The sequence below is a fragment of the Pituophis catenifer genome, unplaced genomic scaffold (assembly GCF_029215685.1).
Source record: "Pituophis catenifer annectens isolate HBS135680 unplaced genomic scaffold, rPitCat1.0.hap2 SCAF_4, whole genome shotgun sequence".
Classification (NCBI taxonomy): Eukaryota; Metazoa; Chordata; class Lepidosauria; order Squamata; family Colubridae; genus Pituophis; species Pituophis catenifer.
Genome location: NW_027256884.1, coordinates 39,419,728 through 39,445,670, shown reverse-complemented (window position 1 = coordinate 39,445,670; position 25,943 = coordinate 39,419,728). Strand labels below are relative to the sequence as shown.

Below are 25,943 nucleotides of genomic sequence, written 5' to 3'. Positions count from 1 at the left end.
TGGGTGAGCCAGTTGTGTTGTGTTGTGTTTTGTAGGTTTAAAAAGGGCAAAGAAGTAACATTGACTTGGCCACGCCCACCTGACCAACAAGCCACGCCCTTCCAGTCACCTTACCACCAAGTCCCACCCACTAATTAAGCCACGCCCACAGAACCGGTAGCAAAAAAAATTAGATTTCACCCCTGGGGCATTCCATGCTGGAAGTGCCTAATGGACTAAGAAAGACAATCCCATCTCCATCCCACTCCTATACTGGTTCCTACTTCCAGTCCCTGTTAATTTTAAAGTTATTAATGCTTTTGTATTCTTGTTTTTATGGTGGTTTAAGCTGCCCACAGTCACTTCGATGGTGAAATGGGTGGCATATGAATTTAATAATAATAATAAAAAGCATGAAAGCAAAGATACAAAAATCCACCGACAATCCAAACTGCCGACTTTGCAACAACAAAGTTGAAACTGTTTCACATTTAATACGTGAATGCAGAAAAATCTCACAAACTGATTACAAAGCTAGACACGACCGAGTTGCTAAATTAGTCCACTGGTCATTATGTAAAAAATACGACTTTCCTGTATCCAAAAAGTCATGGGAACATAACATGGAAAAAGTTATAGAAAATGAGAAGGTGAAGCTCTTGTGGGACTTTTGAATATAGACAGATCGTCATTTGGAACACAACACGCCAGATATCACAGTTGTCGAAAACTGAAGCGTACAATTTATTGACATTGTGATACCAGGAGACGCCATAGTTGAAGAAAAAGAACTGGAAAAAAAAATCATGAAATATCGCAACCTGGCCATCAAAACTACACGACTATGGATGAAACATGTAACAGTGATATCCATTGTCATCGGGGCACTTGGTACCATGTCCAAGAATTTTATAAGATACATCAGCAAATTGCAGCTTCCTGCAATAACATCAGCGGAACTGCAAAAAACTGTGCTACTTGGAACATCGTACATTTTAAGAAGGCATTTGGTTGATACCTAGGACGCTGGCAGCAACCCGTATCAACCATTAGCACCAGTCAATGGTATTTGTGATGCATTTTTGAATGTTCAGTTGACTGAGTTTCATATTTAATGAATAATGATAATAATAATAATAATAATAATAATACACACAGAGAAAGCATGTTATACTATTCCATCTTCTAAGGATTTTCTGTTCCATTTAGCCAAATATTGCCTATGATGGCTGTTAATATAATCCCTATAATAAAGGTAAAATATTATCCTTTATATGATAGGAATTGATGCACACTTCCACACAAGTATAAACATCTTCTGGAGGGACATCATTTTGTTGTCAGCCTGGTTTGTAACATAGATTGTACACCACTTCGGAAGCAGTTTTGGTCTTCTGAATTCCAGTGAGATCAGCAGTTCTGTAAAACTGAGATGTTTTGTTTCCGATTCATCTCTGGGCTAATCAAAACTGCTATACCTGTTGTTGTTGTTTTTGTTTGAAATGTTGTGCCTTGTTTCTCCATTAGTGGTATTTTTTCCTTTCCTTACATATAGTTTCAGGGCAGTCCAAGCAAGAAGGACCCTACAAAATGCCATATTATTGATGTTTTTAAAAACCTTTTCTTTCTTTCCCTTTTATGTAGAGTGAGACATGAAGGGATTTTTGCAGTTGTGGGACTCAGCATAAAGTAATAATTTTCAGTTGTTTTCAGCTTATTAGGTCTCCAGAAGTGAAGACAATCACAGCTTGCCTTCAAACGGCTTTTGAGAGTTGGGAAATGAAAACAGTGGTGGTGTGAAAATCTCTTTATTTCTCACATATTTAACTAATTATAGGAGAGAAAGGAAAAGCCTTAATAGAAACATGGCATCTAGAAGGAGAATTTCTCCCCTTCCTTCCCAAAACAAATAAACTGATGATTTTCACATGTCTGGGATCCTTAGAAAATAACCTCACATTAATGACAATAATTTGTGACAGTGTGGGTTATTTTTCTAATACTGTTTGATGCATGGGGCAGGTGTGTGGTTTTCATTCCAGTCATCCTGGAACAGAAAGATACATTCTTGTACTTGTTCTGGCAAGGATCCTTCCTCTGCTTGTAATCAAGTAAAACCAAAGTGCATGGAAATTATTTATATTTCATTTGACTCTAGCTGTGCCTCAAGAGGGTATGTAGCCGTTATACATCTCCTTCCCATAGCGTGCTAACTTTGCATGGAGATTCTTGTCTGTTCTATAACCTAAGCATATATGTAAGTAAGCATTTAACCTTCTGTTATAAATTGCCCCCTTGTCTCTCGGGAGAATAATTATGGATATACATTACATTAACTGTCTGGTTTGGCTCTGCAACCAAACAAAACAAACACAGACTTCAACAAATAGAACTGCAGAAAAAAACCATTGCTATCAACCTGCTTTCCACTGAGGACCTGTATACTGCATGAGTCAAAAAGAGGGCTGTGAAAATACCTACAGACCCCTCACATCCTGGACATAAATTGTTTCAACTTCTACCCTCAAAACGAGGCTTTAGAGCACTGCACACCAAAACAACTAGACCCAAGGACAGTTTTTTTCCCCAAATGCCATCATTCTGCTTAACAACTAATTCCCACAACACTGTCAAATCATTTACTAAGACTGTATTACTATTATTCTTCTCTTCCTTCCTAGTATCTATCTCTTTCCACTTATTACTATAACTATGTTGCTTGTATCTTTCAATTTACACTGTTTATTTGTTTCCTAGTATGATTTGATAGCTTATTAGTAATCTTGACTATCACTAAGTGTTGTATCTTTTTATTCTTGATTAATGTATTTTATTCTCCTTAGAGCATATACACCTAAGACAAATTCCTTGTGTGTCCAATCACACTTGGCCAATAAAGAATTCTATTCTATTCTATTCAGACTGATGAAGAATTTATGCTGTTGGGACAGTATTTAGCACATTCATCAACAGCTATGTTGCATGGTCTACTTAAACATGTTCTCATTAGCCATTCATATATTTGGCAATATTTGGCAACCAGGAAGCAAAATATGCAGCGTTGATGTGTTAATCAAGAGTTGATGTGATGTGTCATTTCAATCTCTCTCTTATTGATTGCAATGTAGTAATTCTAAAATTTCCATTCCAGTGGTAATAAATACATAAAAAAACCCCTTTTCTTTTACTCTGCCCCCCACATTGAAATAGAAATAAATGGAGAGAATTACAAAGGTTGTTTTATTTTTTTCTGGATATCCAAACATATTCTAGTACTGTTAGCAGTAAATAGATTTTGTGAAATAGTTTCTTCTGAATAATATTTTGCTAGATCATATTTAATTTACTTATTTAATTTACTTATTTATTTATATCCTGCCTTTCATATGAACAGAGGTCAATGATAACAGAGAATTTCAATTATATAAAATATTTTGTTGTTGCATTTTCTTTAATGGAATTACTCCCTTTAATGGTATGACACCAATTCAATTTGTAGCCCCAATATGAAGGATGCATTAAACAAGCTACCACTGAGATATTTACTGAGGTTTTCTACCTTGCTCCTTTATTTTAAAATATTTATAAATGGTGGCATCCTCTATATAAAAATTCAATGAAAAGGTTTGTTTTCTTGGTAGAAATATTTATACAAAAGGCCATCTAGCTGTTGCAATGAGCAATTGAAATCTGATTTGAACCTGACTGTGCATGGTTAAATCATGCATTTTCCTGTAAACTCAGAAAAAGAGGGATGTATTGCAGTTTAATGGCCTGATTTACCTGTACAGTTAAGCCAGGAGTCAATCTGAATACAGTAACCCAGGGGTGAAATCCAGCAGGTTCTGACAAGTTCTGGAGAACTAGTGGAAATTTTGAGTAGTTTGGAGAACTGGCAAATACCACCTCTAGCTGGCCCCAGAGTGGAGTGGGAATGGAGATTTTGCAATATCCTTCCCTTAGAGTGGAGTGGGAATGGAGATTTTGTAGTATCTTTCCCCTGTCCTGCCCACCAAGTCCCGCCCACCAAGCCACACCATGCCCATCAAGCCACGCCCACAGATCTGGTAGTAAAAAAATTTGGATTTCACCACTGCAGTAACTGTGTCTCTAAACAATGCTGTGTGATTGTGAGTAGATCTTTGTATCATACTGAAGACCTATTGGAGAAAGACTGTGGGAGATATAATGTTTGAATAACTGAATTTTAATTTTGCAAAAGACTCTGTTACAAAATTATCCATTACTTTTGCTACAGATTGTCCACAGGACATTAGCTGCAATGTTGGGATCTTTGGCTGCCTTGGCTGCCTTAGCTGCAATTGGTGATGTAAGTAGCAAGCTCTCCTATCTGTATTATTCAGAACTTTTGGCTACAGATTCTGGTGTAACTTTGCTGTGCCATGAATAGTACGTGTCTTTGCCTAAAGAAGCCATCTGTACTTAAACTCCCAGATTAGTAAGGACACAACACTGCAAAAAGATATATAAGAAAACATGTCAACCAAGATAGGAACCATGAAAATAATTTTATAGGTACAGTGGGAAAAGGCAGAATCAATTTCAAAATGCATTCAGAAGGAATCTCATCTAGTTTGAAGATGTAGGTCACAAATATTAATGATGGCACTGGAATAGAAATTTGCTGATTTTTAGGGTTCAGCTGTTTTACCCTTAGCCTTAACTCTGTTTGATTCCCATGTTCTCTGTGCACATAGCATTAGTTCAGCTCTCCTTTCTTTACAACAAATCTGTTGATAAGGCTCAGCAACAAAACAGTAAAGCCTGTTGCTGAGATCACCAGAGATACAGCTGATTCTCATTTGTCAAAACATCAAAGCCATTATTCGAGGAGGCATCCATGGCTAGCCACAAAGATGCCCGAAGATTGAAACTTGCTTCATGATGTCATAACTCAAAAACAAAAACAAAAAACAAAACATTGCTTGCATTTTTAAATGAGGAGGAAATTACGCATTGCTTTTTTCTGATAAGGAAAAAAAATCATGCTCTATTTGGATGTTCACTCATGAATGACTAGTGGTTATTTTCTGCTGGCATTGTTTTCTCATCTTTACAGCTCATTCATTCTCAGTTTCCATAATGCCCAGACAATTTTACAACAGGAATTATCAAAATGTGGCCTGGGAGCCTCGTGGTCCCTGGGAATGTACAAATTATCTATCATAGAGTTCCATTTGGCTGTCAGGCACAATTGGCTGCCAGTTGGCTGACTAGGGCAGAGCTCGCTCATTGCTGCAACCCCCAATTCCCCATGCTCCTTGTCACTCAGTTTGTTTCCACAAATGGATCACTGGTTGAAAACTGGTTGATCAAAGTAATAAACACTTACTTTTTTAAGAAGCTAGTTCAAAATTGAATTTCAAGAAAGACTTTAAAAATGGACGGGATGGGAAGGTACACAACAATGCTATTATGTAATTGCCAACCCCCCCACCAATTTTGCGGACTGAAAAATATTTATTTCTTTATATGATCCACATATTGTCCAGATGTTCATTTAGCAGCCCATCACTGCAGATATTTTGAAAAACGCTACTTTAAAAAAATTGCCTTTTTGCCCTTGTTTTAATTTTTTTCAACTGTTTCTCTCTATATTCTTTCAAATGCTACTAGTATTTTTGTCAGTAAAACTAAGGCATGTGCTTATAGAATTTTTATTTATTTTCATTTATTTTAATTTATGATCAATATTGTTATAAATAAACCCCATTACATTTTACCTTTACCAATACAAAGAGGTTTCCAATCTGGGTTCCTCTCAAAAATATTGAGTTGTTTTCTTTAAGAAATTGTTTTTTAAAATAAGAGTTTGAATTTCCAAGACTCAATGACCAGATAAAAATATCAATGTGATTCAGTGATAATTATATTCTTTAATTGCAGAAGCCGAGCTTGATCAAAGTAGTGGCATGGATTGATTTTGAAACTCTGGCACTATTGTTTGGAATGGTAACTGAATGTTTTCATGACACCTTAAAAGATCTGAAATAAAAAAAAATACTATATATAAACTCTACAGGTTACTATCATTCATATGTGTGGTTGGGCAGAAAGAGTTTCAGCGTTAGCTCCTTTTTAAACTGTTTTGGCTTAAAATGTTAAGTATGAGTCATATCCCAAATATGGCAGGGAACTGGTCACAAATATGTACCACTAGCCTGCCGGTCCCTATTTTGGGCTCTCCAATCCCTTCAGGCTTTTTCAGGTCAGCCCTTTTCCAGGGTATCAGGGTGTAGTTATCTCCCTGAGAGAAAATGTCTTACCTGGGGCAAGTAGTTAAACTGTTACCACCTGGTTTTAGGTGAAGAAATGCTGTTTCTTTCCAATCCTTTCTCTGAATCTGGATGGGAAAGAACAGGCAATTACTCTTCTCAGTGGCTTAATTTCTAAGCACCTAGCTTTGGTTTCCCTCTCTAAAACGATCCAAGATCTTTTTAGTTTAGCTGTTGAGCAATGCCAGGTCCAGTCAGAAAATCTGTTTCTGTTTCTACACTCCTTCTTATTCTGAATTCTGCTGCCAATAAAGATATTGCTAACTACCTCTATTTGTGAGAGCTTTTACAGAGATAGACTATTTCTACATCATCTCCTAGTCGGCAGGCCACTCCATTCACAACTAGAACGTTACTGAATTTGGATCAGTTCAAGGATGGCTGTTTCTGAGCTAGTTGTTGAAAAAGAGCCATCTTCATTCTTTCACTATATACTGTAGATGAGAATGCATGCTGTGAGTCCAAGATCTTGCTTTACATGCTTATAGTTTCTAAATTTCTTGATTTTGGCCTGGTGGTATTTCTCATTAGAGTTAATTATTATGTATAAATGAATAAATCTGCTTTGAAAAATCTCTCCATTAACTAAAGTGAAAAAAAATATCAACAAATGGCTATACTTTTTCTGCATAAAACACAGTTGGATATGATTTAGTTCCATAGTAGCTCCCTATGGGAATATAAACCAGGGAATCAGCAGCATTTTCACCCCAGAGTGCTAGATAAAGTGGGAGTGAGACATACTCAAATGTACATATGTAGGAATATGTAGATTTTGACGACGACCCCCTGGTAAGTCAACATGTGGTCCCTGTAACCATCCTGGTGGAATTAGTGGTGCCCTTATTGGGCACCCAGGGGAGGATGTTGGCCCTATTGGATTTGGGTTGCACCAGGTGTATGGTTAGGTTGTAGAGAAATTGGGACTGAGACTGCGGAGATTGAGGATGCCCATAGCCGAATGACAATTGGATGGATTGGTGGCGGGTGGGTGGGTGGGTGGGTGGGTGGGTGAGGAAGCTCACTTCATAATGGAACTTGTGGAAATGAGGATGGGGAGCCACACAGAGTTTCTGAGTTTTATAGTAGCACCTGAAACATTTACTAAGTGAGTCCTCCTTCTATGTCCTGTTTTCCTGAAAATGTTCAGTAGTGTAAGTGCATTTGGGTGAGGCAAAGGGCAGAAGGAACACATAATTGGCTACACAGAAGTCTTGAAATATTAGAGAAATAAAAGTCACTGGTAGAGTACTACCAAGTTGCAAGAATATAGCATTAATCCCAAAGTTGCAGCTTCTGCCTCCCAATGGCTAGCAATTTTCCTTTTAACTGGCATAGGAATGATTCAAACCTGTATCAATATTGGGTTTATCCAAAACTGAAATACTTTCAAAAGAAAGATTTAGGAATAATCTACTCGCTCCGTGACCATTCATATGTTTTAAGATCTTTCACTAAAGTGGATGCACATTCCTATCCACTCTAAAAAAAGAAGCCCCCAAATAATTGTTTTCAACTCTGAAAAAGAATTTGCACTGAAAATCTGCTCTGGGATTCATTTAATGACATTAGTTCACTGAAGGAAAATGGCATGTTCAATTTCATCTGAAAGATTCTCCAAAAGAGTCATATTTACCTATGTAAAACAAATTCAAACATAGCAGCACAGCTCTTTTAAAAGATTTCTGTCTTTCTAGATGCTTTTGGTTGCTATCTTCTCTGAAACTGGGTTTTTTGATTACTGTGCAGTAAAGGTGAGTCTTTTTCTAATGGTAAGTATTTACAAATACTTTGTGTGTACATTACACAGAAAAGTGTGCTTGAATCATTCTCGGTTCAATTGTTTCAATTCTGCTCTGAGTAATGCTGACTGTCTTTACAGAAACGCTAGCTTTCTTTTGTAAAGATCTTAACCAATTTGATGAAATTTAGAGGTACTATTTTAGAAGACTTGTCAAACATTCAGGACACATTCTTAATCTCTATTGCAGTTAATAGCACTTACATGGCACTTAACTTCAATAAGATTGAGACAATAGCTTCATCCATCAGGTGATGTCAAATATTGGATATCTAGTACTATATAGCTGTGTTACATAACTCTTTGCAAATGACTGGAAATAAACAGGGAGGAAACCGTACATTCATTAGCACCAATGATGTTAGCTAGTTGGGTAATGAAATGTCTGCAAGCAACAAGCAAGCTCAAAATACACCAAAGATGCCGCAGTTCAGCCCTGAGCTTCAGTACATGTAGTGTCTTCTATTGTGTATCTGAAATAAGAGCCTTGGTGGCGTAGCAGACTAAAGCACTGTTAAATAACACCGGCTGCCTGCAATTACTGCAAGTTCAAATCTCACCAGGCTCAAGGTTGACTCAGCCTTCCATCCTTTCAAGGTAGGTAAAATGAGGACCCGGTTTGTGGGGGCAAAAAGCTGACTTTGTATAAAAAAGAACACTGCTTGGGGGCCCCCGAAAGCCCTACTAAGCAGGTATATACAAAAGTATGAAGGCTATTGCTTAACGCATTGTAAGCCGGCCTGAGTGTCCGGAAAAGGGCGGCATATAAATCAAACCAATAAATAAATAAATAAGTCTGCTTTAAACCATGGTTATGAAAGTAGCTATTTTTAATTATGATTATGATTCAGGGTTTATCACTGAAAATTTGTTGTTAATTGAAATCAGAAGCTAAATTGTCTGTTAAATGAAAAGAAAATCAGGAGAAATCCATTACTCAAAGACTTTGTACTTACTGACAAATGATTGTTTCCTATTGGAGCTATATTAGACTACTGTGAACAATTTCAAAATGTTGAAAAGTAAACTTTAATAATATTTATTTTTTGCCCAAAAGGTCTTATGATAGAAATAATAAACAATCTTAAATTTTACGGCGGTAACCAAGGGACTATAGGTAGACATTGATTCCCATATAGCATTGCAATTTCCATAGGTCCTAATTTCTGAAAAGCAACAATAGGTAATTGGAGAAAATGAACCATTTCTTCACTTCTTCATTTCTCTTTAAAAGCTTCCCAGAAGCAGATTTTGTCAATGGGAGGATGGCAAGATGTGTAGGACTGTTGGTAATCGTATCAGTTCCTTTGCAGTTCCCCATTGACCTGTGGGATGTTGTCAGATAATGTTGAAAATGAGGATCATGTCATCATAGTTGACTGCAGCAGTGTGGCAGTGGTGTTGAACAGCAGCCATGCAGTGTCACTAAGGTGACAAAACATTCCCCAAATTTCACTCCTATGGGAATAATGGGTTCCCAGTATTCTGTAAGTTAGCCCTTCTGAGGTGCTGTTGCTGAAAACATTTTGCCCTTTGATGAATATTTTGCCCAATTGAAGGTTACACTATAGTAAACAGTCACAAAAGTTTAAGAAGTATATATAAAAAATCTCTCTAGAACAGGGGTGTCAAACTTGATTTCATTGAGGGCTGCATCGGGGTTGTGTCTGACCTTTGGAGGGCTGGGGTGGGCATGGCCAGCTCGACATCACTCACGTCGGGGTTGCCTGTGGGGCCTGAGTGCTCTGCCAGCGAAAATGGGTTCCCGGGCTCCATTTTTGGCTGCCATGGCCTCCTGCAACCCTCTGCCAGCGAAAACAGAGCTTGGGAGGGCTGCCCTCCCGAACTCTGTTTTCACCGGCAGAGGGTTGCAGGAGGCTGTAGCAGCCAAAAATGGAGCTTGGGAACCCATTTTCGCTGGCAGAGGCCCTGCAGGCCAATCCTTCGCTGTTTCCAGGGCAGTCCTGTGGGCCAGATCTAAGGACCCCATGGGCCAGATCCGGCCCCTGGACCTTGAGTTTGACATCCCTGCTCTAGAATTTCAACTCTTCTCTTGAGATCAACAGAGTCCCTAATATATGTCATGAGAAGAACAGCTGATCTGTTGAAATTTGCACCATGTTGTTGATCACCTTCATCTATTTCACTAATATTTTTTTTTTTTGCATCTTTTTATTAGGCTTATAGACTTTCTCGCGGTAAAGTGTGGGCCATGATTATCATTCTCTGTTTTTTTGCTGCAATTCTATCAGCCTTTCTGGACAATGTTACTACGGTGCTCCTCTTTACTCCAGTAACTATAAGGTATTTTTTGAATTGTCATATGTATTGCAGTGCATAATCTATTTGATTGCATTAATATTTTATTTTTTCTACTTTGGACAAGGAGTTAAAAAGTTCAGATAGTCATATATGAATGAAGCATATATAAATAGAAGTAAAATAGCATACTATAAAAATAGAAGTGGAATCTGTAGTGAAACTAAGGAGTTTTTTTTAATTGCATGAAGTCTGACATGTCCTCTTCCATAGCCACCCCCCAGTTTTCCTTCCTTTAGCAATAATAAATCAGCATTCTGAGATAGATGAAGATGTACAGCTGTTTCTGAAGTTTTAATTCATTTACTTTTTTGCTTTATTATAAAAAAAAATCAAACTTTCAGAAATCACAGTAAAATTGGTCAATACTTAAGCAAAAGCTAAAACCAGTAAACATAGTTTAAAATCTGTCTGTATAAAATAATTGCTCCTGAAATTAGATTCTCTACACTGAGTTAGTTACAAAGAACATTACTGAAGACTTATCGGCTAATTAAAAAGAAAGAATTTTCTTCTAATTCAGCCAACCAAGGTTATCGACATGTTAATAGATCTGTGTGCCATGCGAGTAAAAATGAAGTGGTGGTATTGTCTTAATTTCACCAGATTTGTCAAGGGCAGAAATTTCTGAAATGGAAAGTTGTGAAAGGTTCTTTCATGGAAGCATTAATCTGTGATTGGCACAAAATATTAGAAAAGTACTTAGCAGGGTAAAAGCATTTCCCAGTGGATCAGCACTATAACAATGTATGTACTCACTATCTGAGTGGCAATATAAAAACCATTTTTTCAAGTCACTTGTGATTCTCTCAGGACCAGTGAAACAAGGTATTGTGCTGAGAGACAACAATGCTTTAGATCCATACTGATATCTTTCTGCTGGAATAAATGAAAACTATTCTGAATAATCAAAGAAGGAAGAGAATCAGCAAGCCAATTTTTGCCAAAATTGCAACTGGCAATCATACTGAGCTGTTATGTTTATGTAATTTTTTGAAATGCTTCAGCAATCTTGAAGCTGTCAGCCCAGGTTCGGGATTTGAGCATTGCATGATGGAGTGAATTCCTATTCTTGCCCCAGCTCCTGTCCACCTAGGTCCACACTAGTCCACACTAAATGTGACCATTTAGTCCACACTAAATAGATACCATTTTGGTGGTAAGGTAACAGTGTTCCATGTGCCTTTGGCTTATAGCCATGCTGGCCACATGACCATGGAAAATGTCTTCAGACAATGCTAGCTCTCTCAACTAGCATTGAAATAGAGATGAACACTGCCCTCTAGTTGGATACAACTGGATGGGGAAACCTTTACCATTACGATTACCTCTGTGTACAAATATCTGTAGTTTGATTCTAATAAGATGAACATTGTTTTAACAACTGTCTCTTTTTGGTTTTTCCTTTGGGTTAAAATAATGTTCACCCCAGTGGACCAATGTCTATCAATTCTGCTTAATTGTATTGTCAGTACTGAGTTAATTTTTCTCAATCTATTGGATTCTTTTAGAATAGAATTGGCTTCCTAGATTATATTTGGTAGTTGCATTTTTGTTACATTTTTAATCACACTTCCCCACTGGTTTTATTTATTATTTTATGAATTAGGTTAAACAAACAACAAAAAAGCAAAAACCAAAAAGGTAAAAGAATACACATACTTACATAAAAATAATCAAGGAGAAAATATATCTGTGTGGTTGCTAAAATTGAAAATGACTTGATGGTACATAATCCATTGCATAATATATACATTAGAACAGAACTTGACATGAAAATATGATGATTACAAACAAAAGGATGAAGAAAGAATATTATAGGACAAAGCATTGTAGTGGTCTTCCTTTCCCTCTCTTTTCCACCGTAGCCACTAATTTCTGCTTACGTATTTTATACTATACTTTAGATATCTGCAACTATTGCTCATATCTATGTGGATCATTTGGATTACCTTTTTAAACAGTTTCTCTTTTTCTCAAAGAAACAAAGTCTAAGTGTGTCTTGTTGTGTAATACGTTGTATATAAGGAAACCATTCTTGAATTTGATCAGATTTCTGCTAAGATTATATCTAAACAATTTTCCACTATTGGTATTCTCCAATTTTAGGTTCCCAATCTAGTATCAATGGCCTGCCTAACATCACACTTTAGGAACTAATGAAGATGCTTAGATAGATGATAGATAGATATATAATTGATAGATGATAAATTATAGATAGATAGACGATAGATAGGTAGGAAGGTAGGTATAGCCCTCACTTTTCTGTGTTACCTTTCTTTGGACAGTTTTTTGTCTCCGAATCCAGATCATTTCCAGAATTAAACATAGTCTAGAAATGAACACAATGGTGAGGTAAAGTCATTCATTGAAAAAAAGAATTGACTGTCCTTTTTAATTTGCATATCAACTCCAAACATGGCTCCCTGCACTCTACTTCATTCAGTTCTTTTTCTAGGTGTATTTTCCCACTCCTTCCTTCTGTTTTTTATTTCAGTCAGCATCAATCATAGTCAACATGTTAAGGAATTATGGGCATCGTACTCACAAGTTTTGTCCACTCATGTTCTAGAGCAGGGATCCCCAACTCCCAGTCCACGGGCCAGCACCAGTCTGCACCATGCTAAAAAACCAGGCTGCGCAAACAAGCAAAGCCCCATCTGTGGGATGCAGGCAGCATGCAAAACCACGTCCCCTCTGGTCCATGAAAAAATTTCTCTCCATGGAACTGGTTCCTAGTTGGGGGCTGATGTTCTAGAGATTCCTTTCTCTTGCCTGCTTGTTGATTTGAGTGTGTGAGAACAGAAGATTAAACAATCAGATCTGCTTGATACAATAGCAATTTAACTATGAATTAATTTATTTCTTCTTACCAAGTTGGTAGAACTCCATCTTTCACTCTAAGGAAATGACAAAACTAGCATTTTATGGTGAATTTTTTTTCTGATAGGCTCTGAAATGTTGATTTAATTGGACACTATATTAAACACAATTTCTAGATTCAAATATGTTTTATTCCCTTAAATGTCTTGCCAAATAGAACGAGGAACACATTTTGAATGAGTGAATAAACAAATGTTTTCATATTATAGTGGGCATCTCACATATAGTAATAGTTTTTTTAAAAAAACAAGACTTTTTAAATAAGTTATATATTTCTTCTTTTACATGGTTTTGTTAATCATCCAGTTATTGTTACTGTCTTTCCCAGGATTCTTCAGTCCAATTTTAAAATGATTTTGTAAGCTCTTATTACCATGGTGATGAAGCTTAGTAGCAAATTCTCCTGATTCCCTGACAATAGGGATTTAGCTTTTTACCAATGATGCATGAAATATGATCTTATTTTCTTGTTAGGTTTTGTGGCAAACTCACTTTTAAAAAAGAAAAGACCACAGCTTGTGTTTAAGAAAAAAAAACCAAAACCACAGTTCTCACTCATGTTTCCATGGCACTGCTACTCAACATTGCTTCTTCATATAAAACATTGTGAAAAATTGGAAATAAATCTGGATCCAGAAGAGAATCCTATAACATCCCTTAATAGGCAAAATTTACCTGTCAGAATTGGTTTTATGGATGTTGCATGTTTTTGCAAAATAATTTGTTCTAGTCCAGTGATACTGTTGTTGCACACATAGACATTCTTATTTTTTTAAGATACTCTGTGACATCCGGAGGTGGCATTCAGCAGGTTGTGACCAATTCTGGAGAACCAGTAGTGGAAATTTTAAGTCGTTCAGAGAACCGGTAAATACCACCTCTGACTGGCCCCACCCCCATCTATACTCTGCCTCCTGAGTCCCAGCTGATCAGGAGGAAATGGGGATTTTTCAGTAACCTTCCCCTAGAATGGGGAGGGAATGGAGATTTTACAGTATCCTTCCCCTGCCATGCCCACCAATATACGCCCACAGAATTGGTAGTGAAATTTTTTTAATCCCACCACTGGTGACATCCATTTTAATTTGTTCTTCTCCAACCTCAAACTATAAAGTAGGGTTGGACAACCTGTAGCTGTCTCAACACTGTTGGACTCCAACTTCTGTTATCACCATTATGTTTTATACTTTACAGAAGTTGTCAGGAAGCCCATCCATTTCAATTTTAAAAAAACCTGAGACAAAAATTATTGTTTCTCCTGTTTTTGAATTGGAAGCTTGAGATATTTAAGGAAAATTAAAGGAAGGCCTATCACGTATATTCCATGCTGCACTTTAATTTTATTGGAGCAAAAATTAAAGGGCAAACTATGTTAATATTTAACATTAAACTCAAGTTATACACATGATATCTTTTGCTTTTGGTCTTTAAGGTAAAGGTAAAGGTTCCCCTTACACATATATGCTAGTCATTCCAGACTCTAGAGGGCAGTGCTCATCTCTGTTTCAAAGCCGAATAACCAAGCGCTGTCCAAAGACGTCTCCGTGGTCATATGGCTGGCATGGCTAAATGCCAAAGGTGCACGGAACACTGATACCTTCCCACCAAAGGTTTTCCCTATTTTTCTACTTGCATTTTTTATGTGCTTTCGAATTGCTAGGTTGGCAGAAGCTGGGACAAGTAATGGGAGCTCACCCCGTTATGCGGCACTAGGGATTCGAGCCACTGAACTGCCGACCTTTCAATCGGCAAGCTCAGTGCCTTAGCCGCTGAGCCACCGCATCCCTTTAGTTTTTAGTTCTTTAGTTTACTCTTAATTTTTGTATGATAGTTCGAGTGCTCTTAATAGGCTCTGTTTTGTTGTTATGTTTTTAAGAGAAATATTAATAATGTTTTTAAAAAGTCATCCAGCAAGGATATTATCTGGTAATTTCTTTGTGGAATTGTAGGTTATGTGAGGTGCTCAATCTTGATCCCAGGCATGTTCTGATTGCTGAAGTTATCTTCACAAATATTGGCGGGGCTGCTACAGCTATTGGGGATCCTCCAAATGTGATTATTGTTTCAAATCAGGAACTCAGGAAGATGGTATGTATTGCTCTCTGCTGTGTTAATTAAAACGACAACAACAAATCCCTACGTACAGATGTTGCTGTGTATTACTGATTCATTCATTCCACTGTGTTGAAAAAAGAACATATCTATTCTGACACTGTTACACATAACCAAACATTCACTTCCCCTCCGTCAGAATGGTTCTTCAAGGAATAACTTAAATTAGAAAAATGAATATTAGATCAAAAAACTCCTCAAATCTTAAAGTTCAATTTGTTTCTTATCAATATGTAGTAACTACCTTATTATCAAGCTTTCAAGTTTATATCCACATGCTTGGGATTAAGTCCCAAAGAATCAATGGAATTCATTTCTGAGTTGACATACATTGGAATTGTGTTATATGGGATGCAAATAACCAAAATTGTGCCCGCTGATGGGAAGGTTTATTACCTCCATAAGATTTTTCATTGGTTGATTGATTGATTTAATTTGTTTATCAAATTTAAAAACTATTCAACTCACTCTTAGAATAACTCTGGGCAGTTACAGATAAAAGCATAAAAACCCTATAAAAAACCAATATATACCAAGTTCTGTAAAAATCGTTTGTTTTAATCTTGCACAAGACATAATATAACACATTTCTAATTGCCCAATAATATATTTATTTTCTTTTTCTGCATTAAACATTTAAACTTTCAAATACTGGTACGTTTTTAAGAAATCTGATTACCTTTTATAATTGGAAAAAGTGTTAATATTGCTGTGTGGCTAATTTACATAATTGTAGTTTAATTCATCTCAGAGTAAAATTGTGGGGGCAGTAGGAAGGATCAATAGTGTTAAATAGTTTATGTTCCATAGTCAATGATCTCAGAATATAATTTAAAATGTTTTGTAAGATAATTATTTTAGCATTGGCATATGTCATAGGTAACTTCATAGACCATAGGAAATTCTTCTGACTTACAGACTTCAGACATACTGTATGTCTGCACATTAGTAAAGGAAATTTGAAAGAAGACGCTACAGTGTGAAAATAAACCACTGTCTTTTCGCTTTTTGGCTTTAGGATTTAATATGCTTTGAAAGTGACTCACAAGAGATGTTGCAGAATATATGAGAATGCAAGCACAGTATCTCTTTAAAACAACCACACCTTTTTTCAGACCTGCACAAATTTGAATTCATTAAAGTAGCATATCATTGATATGACTCATTAAAATAGTGATGCATATTCAGGTGCCAATATATGGCTGTTTTACAGAAGTACTTATTCATGAATTCTCACAGGTTCTGAAGCACTACTCCTGAATATGTTTTGATGCACATGCAGCTCTTTTAGGCAACATTGTACAGATAGTTCTCACTTACTGACCACATTTGGGACTGGCAACTTGATTGCTAGGCACCACATTCATAAAGTGAAATATCATGTGTCTGCAATGGATCTATGACCTCCCTTTTGCTTTGGTCACTAGGTGAATCATTGCCATAGTTTATTGAGTCATCATGTGATTGTGACTTGTGATTTCATTTCTGTGTTCTCTATTAAGTCTGCTTCTCAGAAGTTGAGAAACACATAAATAGCAATTATGTGACCATGGGACATTGCAATCGGTAGAAATTGGTTGCAAAACTGTTTTTTCCAAATAGTTGTTATTGTGAACAGTCATTAAATGAGGCAGTTGGTAAGCAAGGACTACCTGTACTTGTGTTTAGTATAAATCTTTCTTGATGTACCTCTACTGAGTCATACTTGATTAAAAAATATAGTGCATAGTGACTGAATCTGTTTAGATTTGCTACAATTTGTTACAGTATGACAATAAGAATGTGCTTTGTTAACAAACATAACTGATTTGCAATAGGTTCTGTTTTAAATTGTGTTTTTTTCAAAAACTGAAAACTATATCCACTTATTTGTATTATAAAAATGGTATCGTATGTATGTATGTATGTATGTATGTATGTATCTATGTATCTATGTATGTATGTGTTTGTTTACTTACTTGCTTACTTACTTACTTACTAATCTATATGGCCATTCATCTCACAAGAAGTGACTTTGTATTACTATCTTCTACTTTGTTCATGGTTTAGAAAGATTAAAATTATTAATTATAATTTGTCTTCCAATTTTACCTTTTGATGTCATAAACATATTTTAAAGACTCGGGAGGCGAAAGCTATTTTTTAAGCCAATTCATCACGATACACTGACAAATGCTATCTTAAACTATCTTCCAGGATAGTGTAACCAACCAAGAAGGAGATGCTTTGGTGCAACAATGTGTGTGTGTGTGTGTGTGTGTGTGTGTGTGTGTATGTAAAAAGTAATATTCTAAATTTCTTTCACCTGGCAGCCATTTTTTATCAGAAATGGTGGGCACATTTCCTGCTATGGAAAGCTAGGTGGGGGAAGACAGACTGTAAGTGGAATTTGAGAGCTCACCTTAAGATGCGCTTCTTCTAAGAGAGACATGACCTTAAATGTACTTTAAAAAGATAGTCTGATCACATAAAACAGCAGATGCTATTTTTGATTTCCATTTTCACTGAGTAGAACCATTGTAACTGACTGTATTTCAACTGTATTTTTTTCTAGGGGTTGGACTTTGCTGCATTTACGGGGCATATGTTTATTGGAATTTGTCTTGTACTTCTGGTTTCCTTTCCTTTTCTACGGCTACTTTACTGGAATAAGAAACTCTATAACAAAGAGCCAAGTGAGATTGTTGGTGAGTGGAAATTTGAAACAAGGTAGATATAGATCTGATTTACTTGATAAAATGAAACATTAAGAAGAGTGTTTTGTTTTGAATATAGATTGGATTTATAGTGAGCTTCAACCCTGAGAATTTGTTATATTCCTTTTCCAGAATTATTTTATCTGCTTATTCAGTGATTAATGTACTCCGAGAGCATATGCACCAAGTCAAATTCCTTGTGTGTCCAATCACACTTGGCCAATAAAGAATTCTATTCTATTTGATTCGATTAACTTTGCTATGGACAGCACATTATGGATTGTGTTTAAGACTATCAGATATAATGAATGCTACACAGGTAGTTGATTTAGAAGAGCATTTGCTGGGAATCAGATGTAAAGTCACTTGGGCTGGCATGTGCCAAATGTTGATGTCAGGCATTACAAAGGTATGGGTTTAAATTCAGCTGCACAGACCCTTAATTGCTTACAAAGGAATTGGCTTATGTGACAGAAGGCTAATGGGCATGACTGGAATGAAATTAATCTCTTTACTGCAGACAGAAAAGAAGCTGTATACACTTAGACGAATTTTCTATTGTAGTGCAAAGAAATCAAAGTCCTTATATATTCTATGCTCCAAGTTTAAATTCTAGGTGTTTTCCTCTTCCAGAATCAACAGACAACTTGGCTGAACTTGTGATAGCCTTGATCCAGCTGTTGGTTCTCCTTTCTGTCTAGTGTGAGATTTAATATGGTTCCTCAATCCCCAGCTTTATTCTTTACAATAGCAATAGCACTTAGACTTATATACTGCTTCACAGTGCTTTACAGCCCTCTCTTACAGAGTCAGCATATTGCCCCCAACAATCTAGGTCCTCATTTTACTGAAAGATGGAAGGATGAGTAAACTTTGACTACAACGTCAGTCTTGATTCCACCTTTTTTTTTTTTTTTATTGCAAAAGTTTTACAATTACATTTTCATCCCCTTTTTCACCCCCCACCTCCCACCCCAAACTTCCCATCCTCCCTAACCCTCCCTAACCCTCCCCCCCCAGACTTCCCTATTACATACTCATAACTAATGACACTAATATATAAGCCTGAACCCGTCCCTCCCCCCTATATAATTTTTCCTCTTTATCTCTTTACATTAAAATATTTCTAATACATTATTTTCAAATAAAAGCTATTTGATACTTTCTAGTTTGGTATTTGTTCTGAACATATTCTATCCACCTTTTCCATTCCCATTCATAAGTCTCTTGTGAACAATCTTTTAAATACGCTGAAATCTTCGCCATCTCTGCAAAACTAGCCATCTTCAAAGTCCATTCCTCGATAGTAGGCAAAGCTTCATTCTTCCAATATTTACCTATCAACAATCTTGCTGCTGTTATCATATACAATATTAGTTTTATTTCACCCCGTGTAAAACCCTTAACTATACCCAATAAAAACAATTGTGGAGAAAATTGAATTTTTTTCTTCAAAACATTCTGCATGACCCACCAAATTTTTATCCAAAAAGCCTTAACTTTCCTACAGGTCCACCAAACATGATAATACGTAGCATCCAAACATTCGCATCTCCAACATTTTGGCTGAACATTAGGGTACATACATGACAACTTTTTGGGATCTAAATGCCATCTATAAAACATTTTATAGAAATTTTCCCTCAAGTTCTGGGACTGTGTAAATTTAACATTCTGAACCCAAATATTTTCCCATGTTTCCAGCATCACTGGTTCTTCAAAATTTTGTGCCCACTTAATCATACAATCTTTAACTAATTCAGTTTCTGAATCCCTTTCTAGCAAAACATTATAAAGCCTTTTAACATGCATTGGGCCTTTCTCTCTTATATGTCTAACCAATTCTTCCTCATGCAACATAATACCAGTTTTTTGGTCCTCTTTCCATCTCAGTTGTAATTGATTATATTGTAACCAAGTTAGATTAAGCCCTTCATCCAACAGTGTCTGTAATGTCTTCAGCTGCCATCTGCCCGCATCTGTAAAAAGAACCTCTTTGTATAAAACCCCCCCGAGTGACATTATATTTGTATTCCACAAAGTATGACCAAGATCCAGCCATAGCGGTATTTTGTAATCCCATTTGAGTCGGTGCTTCTTCCAAACTCTCATCAAGGAATCTCTAAGTATATGACTTTTAAATACTTTATCTACTTTGTCGTCATAAAATAAATAAGCATGCCATCCAAATTCGAGATCAAAACTTTCTGCGTTCAGTATTCCAGTCTTTTTACTTCCAAACCAATCACTTGTTAAAGTTAAAGCTGCAGCATCATAATATAACTGTAGGTTTGGGAGTTTAAGGCCTCCTCTTTCTGGAACATCTTGCATAATTTTCAATTTCACTCTCGGCTTCTTCTCGTTCCAGACAAACTTATTCACACCAGACTGCCAAACTTTCAATTGTTTATCACTTTTAAGCACCGGAATCATTTGAAACAAAAACAGAAGTCTTGGCAAAATGTTCATCTTAACTGCTGCTATTCTTCCAAGTAAAGACAGTTGCAGCTTTTTCCAGGTCTCCATATCTTTCTGGACCTCTCGCCACAACACCTCATAATTATTTTGAAACAATTTCAAATTTGATTCTGCAACCTGAACTCCAAGATATTTTACCTTAGGTACAATTTCAAAACCTGCCCTCCTTTCAAGCTCATATTTACGATCTTGTGTCATATTTTTAACTATCATTTTGGTCTTTTTTGAATTCAATCTAAAACCTGAAACTCTACCATAGTCTTGTATAATGTCATTCATCAAGATTATTGATTCCATTGGTTGTGATAGGGTAACCACCAGATCATCTGCAAATGCCTTTATTCTGTAATCCTCTTGCCTTATCATTATGCCTTTCAAAATTTTAGAATCCCGTATTGTGTTTAACAAGACTTCCAATGTTAAAATAAATAAAAGTGGGGACAACGGACATCCCTGTCTTGTTCCTTTTTCAATTTTAAACTCTGTCGTCAAACTTCCATTAATAATAATCTGTGCCTTTTGCTCTTGGTAAATTGCTGAGATTGCCTGTATAAATTGGTCCCCAAAGTCCATCTTTTTTAAAGTCTTTAATAGAAAATTCCAATCCACTCTATCAAAGGCCTTCTCTGCGTCCAAAAAAGCCAGCACTGCAGGAATCTGTTTATTCTTGTCAAGATATTCCAATAAGTCTATTACTTGCCTTACATTGTCCTTCATATATCTGCCTTCAATAAATCCCGCTTGGTCCTCATGAATCACCTTTTGAATTACTGGCATCAACCTGTTGGCTAATACCTTCGCATAAATTTTATAGTCTGTATTCAAAAGAGATATTGGTCTATAATTCTCTGGTTTTTTAGGACCAACTTGTTCTTTTGGTATCAAAGATATATAAGCAGTTGTCCAAGATGGGGGTATTTTACCCCCTTGTTGAATGTTACAAAATAAATCTCTAAGTTGTCCCACCATTTCAGCTTGCAAAGTTTTATAATACACTGCAGTCAAACCATCCGTGCCAGGAGCTTTGGCTGTTTTTAACTGTTTAATTGCTGCTGTTATCTCCTCCTCTGTTATGGGATAGTTCATTCTTTCCTTTTGTTGATCAGTAATTTTTGTAACTCTCTTATCATTTAAATATTTTTCTATAAGTCCATTCTGCACCTCTTCTTTAGCATATAATTTAGTATAATAGTCCACAAAAGCTTCTTTAATTAATTTTTGTTGAAAGATTTCTTTCCCGCCAATATCAATACTATCAATAGTCCGTATACTTTGTTTTTTCCTCAATGTGTAAGCCAACCATCTGCCCGGTTTGTTAGCGTTGCAAAATGTATTATGCTTCGCATATTGTAGGCTTGTTGCAACTTGTTCCGCCATAAGCATTTGAAATTGGTCTTTCAGAAGTTTTATAGCACTTCGAATTCTTTCATCTGTTGGATTTTTAATAAATAACTGTTCTTTATTCTTTATTTCCATTTCCAACTCAATTCTTTTCTTTTGTCGGAACTGTCTATGTTTAGAGTTCATATAGATAAGTACCCCTCTCATATAAGCTTTACTTGCATCCCAAACAATTTCAATTGGAGTACCTTTATTCAAATTTATTTCAAAAAATTCTTTCAAATGCTTTTTAAGTTCTATTATATTTTTTTCATATCTAAACAAGTTCTCATTTAATCTCCAGGAACGTCTCTCAACCTTATCCATCTCAATTTCTATCCATACAGGGCTATGGTCAGTCAAAGTTCTTGGAAAAATCTTTGTTCTTTTGGTCTTAACAAGTAGATCATTTGACAACAGGATAAAATCAATCCTAGAGAAAGATCTATGTCTATCAGAAAAAAAAGTGTAATCCAATACGTTTGAATTATGTATTCTCCAAACATCTTTTAATTCCATATCTTCTTTCATATCAAAAAAAGTCTGTGGTAGTCTAATTCTAGACTTTGCCAAGCTCTTTTTATCTAGTTTAGAATCAATTACTCCATTCCAGTCTCCCATAATTAAAATAGATCTATAGTCCCATTGCAATATTTTAGTATGTAATATCTTATAAAAATAATCCTGTTGTTGGTTGGGAGCATAAATTCCAATCAGAAGAATTGGTCCATTTGCTGTAAACAATTCAATTGCTACAAACCTACCATCTTGATCTGCTTCTATAACTTTCGCTGTTAATTTTTTATTTACATAAATAACCACACCATTCTTTTTCTGCGAAGTCGAAGATATAAAATGTGCTCCTAATTTTGAATTTATCAAATATTTTTGATCTTGAGTAGTTATATGCGTTTCTTGTAAACATATTATATCATTATTAAATTGTTTCAAATATGTAAATAATTTCTTCCTTTTCTGTGCTGAATTCAACCCATTGACATTCCAAGATAGACACTTAAAGGTCATCAGCCTCTTTCTGGAGCGCGGAGCAATATCTTTGAAGTTCATCCGAAAGCTTCGATCTCGCTCCTCCCATAGCGCCACTCTCTTGTACGGTGCTCTTAACTGCCTTCTTGTCTTGTCTTTCCTGTTGTTGTTGTTGCTGTTGTTTAAATAGCTTAGATTGAGCTCTAGTTATACGTTGATCTTTCGCTTCAGCCAACTGAATCAAATCCAAAATTGGAGAAGAATCCAGCAAGGGCTCACTCAAAAAACCTCCTTCTGCACCTTGCACTGTTTCTAATTCCTGCTTAGACTGTTCTTCCAATTGCCTCTCTTCACTCTCCTTAATCTCCAAAACTGTAGATGTACGTGGAGATGGAGTTCTTTCCTTAAGTATAGTACTATAAAAATGTTGTGCCTTCTCCACGGTATTCAACCGATATCCTTCTCCCTTGTATCTAAAAATTATCCCAGCTGGTGCGTCCCACCGGAAGGGTATCTGTAAATTTTTCAATTCCTTAACAAGAAAACCAAATTCTTTTCTAGCTTTCAGCATTTTAGGAGGTAATTCTTTAAAAATTTCAAGTCGTGAACCCCCCACTTGTACAGAGGTGTGAAAAGATTTTTGCAGGATATGATTTCTAATTTCTCTATCAGTGAAATATATCACCACATCTCTAGGCAGTTGTCTTTGTCTAGCCACCCAAGAGTTGACTCTGTAGATTTTATCTATTTTATGAAATACCAAATCAGGATTAGCTTGTAAAATCTTGGCCAAGGCTTCAGAGCAAACTTGTCTCAAGTCCTGTCTCTCCTCCTCTCGAATTCCCCGAAGCCGTATAGCAAATTCCATCGCCCGAAATTGTATCATAACAATCTCATCTTCAATTCTCTGCATTTTATTGTCAACTTCATCAATTTTATAATCATTGTCTTTCATCTTAACATTAACTTCTGATCTAAATTCTTCAACTTTAAAATCAACTTTCCCAATAAATTCTACCAGGCCAGACGCCACTTCTGATATTTTTTTGGTCACCTTTTTTTGATTCTGATTCACCATGTCTTTAACTTCATTAATTTCCTGCATAAATTCCTGATGTGATTTTTGAAGTTTATCATCTATCTCCTGTTGGGATTTTTGAAATTTATCATCCAAAGTTTTAGAAATAAATTCTTTTAAATCTCCCACATCAAATTCTTTTTTCTGAGTTTGTAACTGTTGAGCAGGGGGAGGTTGCTTTTCATGTTTGTGTGTGGGGGATCCCCCCCCTGATGCCTTCCCTTCCTGCTTCTTTGAAGCCATCCTGGCTCGTGATCTAGTTTTTCTAAAGAGGGAGGTTCCTTTTCCTTTCCCTCCTGCACAAAAACTTCTAAAAAAGTCCCCCAGATTTAATCAAATAAAAACTAGAATAAAGCAAAGTCCAGTATTAAAAAGGGAGAAATTGTTGTTTCTCTTATGACAAGCAAGGCAACTTTGTAGCAACTTGGAAACTTTGTAACAAAACAAGATAACTTCACCAATCCACATTCACTGGCTCGTTAACTCTGATGCTAGGCGCCATGTTTTTTTCTTTTCAAAGCACTTTCACTCACTCGCATTTCTCAAATTGAAAGTCAATAAAGTGCTGATACTTGCGTTTCCAAGTTTCAGGATTCAGGTAGTTTCGCTGTTTATTAAAGCCGGTTCTTTCGCTTTAAGTTTCCTGCAGCCGGCTTGTTCTGCAAAAGCAGAATCGTCCCACGTCGCCCGGAGTTTCAGCAGGCTGGAAGGGAGCCACGCCTGTTCTCTCCCCAGAAACTTCCCTGGGGGGTCACAGGGGCTCAACCAGTGCCCTGCGGTCTCTCTTCTTCAATCCTTTAGGATTTAGAAGTTTTCGAGCCGCTTCTTCGTTTCGAAGCGGCTCTACAGGCGGCGGGGCTGGCGGAGCTTCAAAGAGCGCCGCCGACGCCGAAGACAAGGAAACCGGAAGTCCTTGATTCCACCTTTTTGTTTAATATTTTAAATTAGTAGGCAGTGGTTTCTTTATAGTGCTTTATTTTTATTTTTATTTTTTAAAAATCATCGTTAGCAAGCATAAAAGACATTTTTAGGAGCAGCTGTTAGTTAATAGCAATTACTCTGAAAACTATTAGGAGTTGAACATTCCAAGGCTGAGATGTCTTGAGGTCTTTAAAGAAAATGGTATTATCCTATGCTTTGTTATTTAAAAGAGTATAATCATCTACAATATTCTTGCGTTTTACTAACCAAAATGGTTAAATATAATCAGTAAAGAAGCATATTCAAACTCAAATTAGACGTCATCTGTGTTATTCTCTCATTACTATCTTCAGATTCAGCAGTTCTCATAATTAGTAAACTTTTTCCCTCCTACAATCAGCAGTGGTTACATCAGGATGAAGCTAATCAGTACTTGCTCATTGCTCAATAAAAGCAAATACTAAAGTACTAGTTCTATTAATGATTTTTGAGAAAGGAGATGAGAGGGGCGATCAAAGTACATTTCATTAAAAGGGATCTGAAGCAATTTGGCTTCAGAGAAGTAACAGAATGAGTGCAAGATGTCTTAATGGGACTTTCCAGTCTTTAATTGCTGTAGTTCTGTGATAACCTTCAACAAATTGTTTGAAACAGCTGTTTCAATCAATTTAGTGTCTGCAAAGTTGCCCTCTGATTACCAATCAAACAAGTACTGAATGTTTATAAAAAAACCTCATTCACTGTTCTCCATTGCTTAAATTTCCTTGGTTTTCATATTCTTTTTTGAGGGTGTTCTACTGCTATTCAGTTGCTTAGGATGAGCAAGGAATTCACAAGATTGCACTTTGAAATGCAAGGAGACTCCTGACATTTTAAAATTTAGAGACTTAGAAAATGCTGCTTATTGAAAAGCTGAAAACCTTAAATATTAATCCTCCGTCATTTTCATAATTTTATAGCACAGGCTGTAACATCACCATGTCATTTTCTTCTGTCCAAATCATTATCATTAT

At 36.3% G+C, this 25,943-nt stretch overlaps 1 protein-coding gene across 1 annotated transcript in view; it reads left to right on the top strand.

Moving 5' to 3' along the window:
* OCA2 (OCA2 melanosomal transmembrane protein) overlaps positions 1-25,943 on the top strand; it is a 185,898-nt gene that overhangs the window by 54,315 nt on the left and 105,640 nt on the right. Inside the window, exons 9-14 of the mRNA XM_070943323.1 lie at positions 4,238-4,309; positions 5,887-5,952; positions 7,973-8,029; positions 10,256-10,380; positions 15,228-15,366; positions 17,945-18,077. Coding sequence (XP_070799424.1) covers positions 4,238-4,309; positions 5,887-5,952; positions 7,973-8,029; positions 10,256-10,380; positions 15,228-15,366; positions 17,945-18,077 — 592 coding nt within the window. The remainder of the gene's footprint in view (positions 1-4,237; positions 4,310-5,886; positions 5,953-7,972; positions 8,030-10,255; positions 10,381-15,227; positions 15,367-17,944; positions 18,078-25,943) is intronic.